General features: G+C 33.1%; 1 protein-coding gene across 3 annotated transcripts; it reads right to left on the bottom strand.

Moving 5' to 3' along the window:
• Positions 1–1,078: 1,078 nt before the first annotated feature.
• LOC105113151 (protein NRT1/ PTR FAMILY 4.4-like) lies at positions 1,079–5,604 on the bottom strand. 3 transcript variants are annotated; one of them, XM_011009184.1, is made up of 5 exons: positions 5,253–5,604; positions 4,604–4,821; positions 3,776–4,216; positions 2,843–2,985; positions 1,079–2,484 (listed from the first exon to the last, which is right to left on the bottom strand). In XM_011009184.1, exons 1-5 carry the CDS (start codon positions 5,392–5,394, stop codon positions 1,599–1,601), a joined length of 1,830 nt encoding a protein of 609 aa, XP_011007486.1. In that variant the 5' UTR covers positions 5,395–5,604; the 3' UTR covers positions 1,079–1,598. The 3 variants fall into 3 exon arrangements, with proteins under 3 accessions (XP_011007486.1, XP_011007488.1, XP_011007487.1); XM_011009186.1 differs by lacking the exon at positions 5,253–5,604 and adding an exon at positions 4,948–5,238; XM_011009185.1 differs by lacking the exon at positions 5,253–5,604 and adding an exon at positions 4,953–5,238.
• Positions 5,605–7,670: the final 2,066 nt, after the last annotated feature.

Here is a 7,670-nt window from a genome sequence, read left to right as displayed (position 1 = left end):
TTCAAAACTCTTGAGCTTATCAATTTTGTGCTAACATCATCCATTTAGTCTTTGTGGTAATTAAACGACTCTGTTTAAGTCCTTTCGTTCAGAACATCAAAATGTTCAATATGAATGTGCTCGTTAAATGCTTTCATCCAAACTAACCTTTTCAAATGAACTTCTAATTTTTTTAAGAAGGTGAAATTGAAATTTGATTACAAATAAAGGATATTTTACATTTCAGAATCTTCTGAATTGAATTCAATTAAGAGATTTTAATAGAATTTTAAATTTAAAATATTTTTAAGTGTTAAGCACTGAATTGAGAAATATCAATCTCTAAAAATATTATAAAAATAAATCAAATGTTAACTCTTTTGTTTTAAAATTTCAAAATTAAAAAAATTAATCTAAAAATTAACTTTTCAACTTTTTTAAAAAAGAAAATAGCTCTTTTTTTAAAAGAAATTTGATGAAATAAGATAAAAGTAACGAGAGTAATATAAAAAACAAAATAAATTGAATTTTATATTTTTAAATATTTTAATTCAATTTATTTATTAACTAAATTCAAATCAAATACCATAATTGAATTCATTTATAGCAAAGAATTGGTTTTGTTAATAAAAATATAATTAGTTGAATCTATCCGAAAGGTATTAGTCAATTTTCACTAGCCATTCTAGCTTGTAAAATCTAAAGGTTAAGCCACCTTAGTGCTTAAGCTATGATTTTGTCCTTGGATTGTGGCCATCATTTAACCATGTGGGCCAAATCATGTCGGTAAAAATAGTTGCTCGTGGGGTCCACTGGAGTATATTAAGCAAGCTAGAAAATGTAAATTATGATGGCAAACACTCTCACCTAGACCAAATGGTGGTAGGAAGACAGTAACATTGCGAGGCATTTGCAAGGGAGGAGGGGGCCTAAAACATGTACCAGACATGTTTCTGTGTAAATATAAGAGCATGAGTTTAAGTTTCTTCCCGATCTTAACCTTTTCAAGTGGTTTTGCTTTATCTCGTAAGGCCAGGAATGGATGTCTTGTTGCAAATTTCGATCGGAACCGTCATCATAAATTATAGGCTATAAGTGCTTTAAAAATACTATTCTTTCAACTAACTAAAGCATAAAGCACAACCCCACCACTTACATACTTTCTGCAACAAAGAAAAATTAGAGAGAGAGAGAGAGAGGAGGATATCCTTACACATGATCACAAAAAGAAGCCAATGAAGAAAAGGAGGATCACTCTGGGAGAGTGCATTGAATCTAGTAGTAGATGGGATTAGACCTAACTTCCTTACAGATACTTAGAATCAATTTAAAAAGAACTTGGGACCCTCCACAGGTTGCCTTACACGGTCAAATTATGTGAACATTGAAGGAAAGTTGAAGGGAAACACTGCATTTATATATCAATCTAGTTTATGCCGCGTAATTGACCACACAAACAAATATACACTAATTATGTTTGTTTTTGTGGTGCTACACAGAAACAAACGGATCCGTGTTGTCTGCAACTTAATTAAAAATCTTACCTAGGGTTCACTTGCTCTACAATATACAATAGTAAGACATATAGGTCAAGGGAAAACTAAAGTAAAATCATTATTTCAAGATATAGTATTTTCAGGTCCAACACGCTTAGAAGAGTTGAAGTTTTGGCTCTCTATGTCTTGTCCAAGAGAGTGATCATGTGATAGAGATGGATTGTAAGAATACCATTTTGACCAAAAAAGATAATTAAAGAAGTTGATGAGACTTAGGACAGCTAGTAACCAATAGAAAAGGTCTAGCTTGTCTTTGTTTAGGTCATTGTCACTAAGCCAGCCACCACTAGAAGAGCTAGAGGTAATTTTGTTCACTAGAGAAACAAGGAGGGAGCTCAGGTAGAAGCCAAATGAGTATGAGCAATAAGTCATGGCAGTTAGAAAGGATTGCATCCCTTCCAAGGACTGTTTGTAGAAGAACTCTATAAGACCCACTGCAGTGAACATCTCTGAGAGACCAAAAATGAGAAATTGGGGAGCGATCCAAAATATGGACAACGTTTCCTGATAATCCAGAGCTGAGGTTCTTCTCTTCCTTTCAATTACTGCAGCTGAAACCATGGAAAATGTTGCGATAAAGAGTCCAGCGCCAACCCTTTGCAGAGGAGTGATTCCAGAATCTTTCCCGGTGATTCTTCGAGCAAATGGTACAAAGGCAGTTTCATAGAGAGGGACAACAAAGATAAGCATGATGTAAGGGATGGATTGAAGTGAAGCTGGAGGGATTTTGAAGCTTTTTGTAATCCGGGTGTTCATAGCACTTCCTTGTTGAACAGAGAAAGTTTGAAGCTGTGCTAAAATAGTGTTGAAAATGATAGTGCAGGAAAATATGGGAATGACTGAGATGAGTATCTTCACTTGCTCCACCTGGGCCACTGTGCATAATCTCCAGGTACTCTCACTTTCATCACTTCCATCTTGGACTCTGATACAGGCCTTATCCAGGAACCTGTACTAATTTGAAGAATTCAACCATTAAAAAAAAAAAAATTACAATTAGACAGCATAGACAATAATAAAGATATTTCTTTTTATAGTTTATATTTTAATAAATTTATTAAAAAATGATTTTATAAACATATTTATTTTATGTCATGTCACCTTTATCTTTTCAACATATAATCACAATTTTTTTTTACTAAAATAGTAGCCAAAAGCAATGTAAAAGTATCTACATATATAGATCTACTAGGCTAGACAGTATTGTTGCATTGACATGATCAAATTAAAATGAGCAAAATTATCACAAATCAATGAAATTTTGAAATTACAATTATAAAATCTTGATTTCATTTTTGGTATCCTACCTGAATTTTTCAGTATGAAGCAAGTTGCTGGCATCAGTTGACGTGGCTGGGACGTGGCTTAACAAGTTGTTGTGGCAGCCATGAAGCATCTGTACGTTCGAGGGACTGATTTGCTTTCTTTTTGTTATTGCAGCAACAAAAACCTAATGAAGAGAATAGAAAATTAATCAAAGAATTAAAGGAGACAAACAATTGTAGACATATATTGAAAAATTAAAAATAACAAAGCAGGTAGATCACGGGCGGTGGCATATATATGGTGATGCCAACTAGCTTTTTTTTTTTTTATTCAGGAATAAAACACAGAAAAAAAGAGGCGCAGGATGCGATCCTTGAATCAGATGTGTATCAAGGCCATGGTGCATGAAGTCATAACATAGACCACTAAGCTGTATGCCCTTTAAATTACATAACAAAGATCACTAAGCTGTTTGCCCTTTAAATTAAATAAAGCTAATTGTAATATTAAATGTTAAGGTTAATCAGGGAAAGGAAACCAGACATAGCCTTTGATTAGTCAAATTAGTTGCACTAGTTTAGTTCTATAATCACAAAGATTGAATCTGAACCAAGAAAAGAAACAACAAATAAAACCTGAGCCACAGAAAAATTACAAAAGATGTTGGATTATCAGGCAAAAGGAAAATCTGATAGCAATTGGAGAGAAAGAAACTGGTGGATATATAGTTAATCAAAAGTGAAAAAAAAAAAAAACAACTTTTCTCCACACACGCTTTTCTATTTTAAAGCAAGAGGGAGAGGGATGGACTTAGGTTTAGGTTAAGGTCAAGCTTAAATCAAAGGGGGGAAAAGAGTTAAGTAAGAAAAGCGGAGTTGCATGCTTTTTGCTCACAACCCAGAGGTAAAATGTAAAATTAAACATAAAAGTCTATAAAGCATTCAAAGTTAAAGAAGTAAGGAAAATGAGATTACCTGAGCAAATGGAGTGAAGATACTTCCTTTAGGAGGCTTGTTCCTGTACGAAAATGAACCTGAAATCAAGCAAATCAATCCTACAGCCATGGCAGCAGCAGAGACTCCAAAACCAACATCCATTCCTGAATGGGTTTGGACCCAAACAAGAACTGTTAGGGCAATAAGCTCTCCAATGCAGAAAGCAAAATAGGCTACATTGAAGTAGGTGGACAGCTTCTTGGATTGCTTGGGGTCTTCCTTCTTGAACTGGTCTGCCCCGTGAGAAATTATGTTTGGTTTTAGACATCCACTTCCTAGAGCCACCAAGTAGAGTGCCAAAAAGAATATCAAAGCCTTGTAGCCCTTGGCTTCCACACAGTCAACTCCATCAGATACCATATCACAGCTAGGCGGCCTCAACTGCGGGAGATGGGCTTGAACGGACAATAATATGAAACCCTGTAGCATGGGTGGGGGGGTAAATTAATGGTGGTGAATACTTCAAAGAAGAATGATTGAATATTTTTCATGTGGGAATTTCTTAGTCCTTCTGGGCCAGAAAACAATTATATGAAAATGATAAAAAAGAATACAACATGGGGATTCTTCTATATATATATGTATAAGAATATTGGAATGACGAGGATATTCAACTTATGCGGGATGTTCAATAGATTTCTTATTTACGGTAAGATTATTTTGAAGGATAATAAAATATAGGGGCCTCTATATTTCTAGACAGACAAAAGAATCTTAGATAGGCAACTTGTAGATAGTGTTTGAGTTTTAAAAGATTTAGACAGTACAAAATAAAAGATAATGTCGGAAGAAAAAAGGAGTACTTACAGAGAGCTCCACAAACCCAAAGATCAGCATGGTCCAAAAGCTCCCAAGGTAAGAATCTGAGAGGAACCCACCAAGAAGGGATAGGAGGAAAACAGTTCCTACAAAGTTCGTGACTATGTTCGCGGACTTTGACAAAGGAAAGTGCATGTCATTCAACGCATATGTAATGAGATTGTTCCCAACAGCAGCAATTCCCATCATCTCAAAAGCTTGAAGCCCTGAATCATAGCAAACAATGAAAATGTCACTTTTTTCTAATGAAAATTCTGTCTTGTTTTTATGTATGATTATTGAACTGCTAAAAGAAACAAGAAAACAGTATTAAAATAGAAGAGAAGGAATACCACACCGAACCCTATGACAAAATCTATCATATAGCCTTGCCGAAACAAGTTTATATACTGCGGGGGAACCTATAGACCATTAACCACTTCATAGTTTGTGAAGCCCTCACTGTTTCTCAGTTCTTATGGAGAAACGAGAGAGTTACAAACTAGGCATGCATGGAGACAAGCTCAATATTTTAAAAGATATATAGTGAGGAATTTTTATGATGTGTATAACTATTAACTAAGTACATATATATGCACAAAAATACACACTTAAAGGGAGGGTGAGAGGGGGAGAGAGAGAGGGGGGAGAGAGAAACCAAGAACGAAAACAGCGGCAGCCATTCCACCATGCTTCGACTTGCAGGTTCTGCCTCTCCAATCAACAGACGTCTCCTCCACGGCACCAGACAAGGAATCTTGTTTAAACTTCATTCTTGTCTTCTCCACACTATTATCCATAGTTAATATTCTGTGTCTTAAAACCTCTCTGTTCTATGATCTTTATGAAATCAATATACCTTGTCTATTAGACACAAGAAAGAAAAACACTACTTGACAAACTCCAAATCCAAGGAAAAAAAATACTATAATATTATGGTGAAATCAATAAAAGCTTTTAGCTTATCTTCAAAGGGACTGCTTTTATGATTTTGAGACAAGCAAAGAAGATGGTTAGCCCCCATATTTATAATGTTATCCTTCATTTCCTCGCTGCCGATTTTTTTCTCTTATCAGCACTCCTCGTCAACGGACTCACTAGCTAGTACTGCACTCTAGTGGCATGGTCCCATGATTTTCTCAAAAAACTTAGCTAAGCAAGAAACCCCCCACAAACAATCCACAGTAACTAGCTAAGCATATAAACTACTAGAAATTTCTTTCCACTAACCGTAGATTGGTGTGAAATTATCTGGGTACAATGGACCGTACATGTAGCCAAATACAAGCCAGACGCTCGTGAATCATTGCCAATGTAGTTAGTATGTCATCTCTTGAAGTGGCATATATGGGCCATACTTACCACCCAAGTGGAGCATTAGTTCCACTTACTTTGTGCTCTCTAATTGTGTTTTAAGAGAGTATGCCCGGCCATTTATATATTTTCAAGGTTTCAATTTGTGTTTATGAAATTTTCTTCATATTGAGGTCCAAAATCGAATGATATCTTATGGGTGCTCATTTACAGTAGCTAATAAAATTATCTCAACTTGCGTGTGTACTTATTTATTATTTGTCAGAAATTCTTTGTGTTTGCTTCTGTTTCACGAATAGTGAATTTGAATTCCAATTTTTAAAGTGGTGCAAATGTGCAGGTAAATTATGAATGCATTGAATTTTTTCTGGTAAAAGTTGTGAACGACAAAAAGGTATTAATATAAAATGGATTTCATTCTTTGTTGAGTAAAATCTCACGTTTACACGCAACACTGCCATAAAATTATCTAACACTAACAAAATTGCTCACAAAATATTTTGCCAATATTTTTAGATTATTATAATAATAAAATATTTTGATTACATATTCCTAATTATAATAATTATAATAGCAATGAAATTATTTCTGTTAGTAAATACCAATAAAATCATTAATAAAATAAAATAATTAAAAAAATTTAATGAATCCATTGTTAACACAACATATCATCAATAACTAATAAAATTACTATAAGTAATTTTATCAATAAATCTAAAAGTGTTATAACCGGTCACATCCTCATTCTCCCCTCCTTCTCCTCCTCCTTTCTCTCTTTCTTTTTTCATAAATCATAACAACAACCTCTCCCGTCTAGCACAAATCTAAATCGCATGATTATAAATTTCAATAACCTAATATTTCATAATGTCAACATCATGTCATGATAAAATTTTCTTCAAATATTCTTTACACTAAGAAAACAAACTTAATTATATTGTAAGTTAATGTATTATTGCTTTTTAGTATTTGTAGTATAATTTTCTTTTACATTTTAGTGTTTTGCAACCTTTCCATAGATATTTAAGGTTTCATTTATATTTTAGGGTTTGTTTATGATTTGGGTAAATTTAGATTTTTATGTAATTTGATGTAATTGATTTTAATTTTATAACTGAGTTGGGTTATAATGAAAGAAATTATGGGTTATGTCATAGCTCAATTTTTTACCCCTTTTTTTAGTTTTTTTGAAAAAATCCAGAAAGTAGCAAAAATCAACAAAAAAATCTAAAAAAAATATGTCTTTAATGTATTTGCGTTGATTTTTGCATTTCAACATCTTTTTAAAATAATTAAAAGTTTAAAAATTTACGTTCGACATGTTTTATTTTTAACACACTTATTTCAAAATCATTTTTTTTATTTTTCTTATCATTGATGTTTTCCTTTAAAAAAATAAAAAACAAAAAAAAATCAGAGACTAAAATTATTTTGGATTGCTTGGTTAGCATGTTTTGTTGAGGACCATGAAATTGAGAGAAAAAAAATTATATTACCTATAAATGATGAGGGAGTCTCACACACAAAAATATAGGGGGATTTGAGAGGAGCATTAGCCAAAAAACAGAATTAGTTAAAGGCTTCTTCAACAATGATATGATCAAAAAATTGATGTCTTTTTCAAGTACAGGAGTGTCGAAGTAATAAATAACTCGGCAATAATAATAATAATAATAATAACAACAACAAGAAGAATAGTAGTAGTAGTAGTAGTAGGAATATTAATGTAAGGATTAAACAATGATAATAACAAATGTCAAGG

This window comes from Populus euphratica, unplaced genomic scaffold, assembly GCF_000495115.2.
Source record: "Populus euphratica unplaced genomic scaffold, PopEup_1.0 scaffold391.1, whole genome shotgun sequence".
Classification (NCBI taxonomy): domain Eukaryota; kingdom Viridiplantae; phylum Streptophyta; class Magnoliopsida; order Malpighiales; family Salicaceae; genus Populus; species Populus euphratica.
The sequence above is the reverse complement of the archived record's forward strand: the minus strand, read 5'-3'. Positions and strand labels throughout refer to the sequence as shown.

Bases quoted from the DNA above. Each gene is read 5' to 3' on its own strand.
- LOC105113151 (XM_011009184.1), bottom strand. From the start codon at position 5,394: ATGGATAATAGTGTGGAGAAGACAAGAATGAAGTTTAAACAAGATTCC. The intron at 4,217-4,603 runs GTAAGTACTCCT...CCCATGCTACAG, and splicing joins TTGGGTTTGTGGAGCTCTCT to GGTTTCATATTATTGTCCGT. The intron at 2,986-3,775 runs GTAATCTCATTT...TCTCTTCATTAG, and splicing joins TCTTCACTCCATTTGCTCAG to GTTTTTGTTGCTGCAATAAC.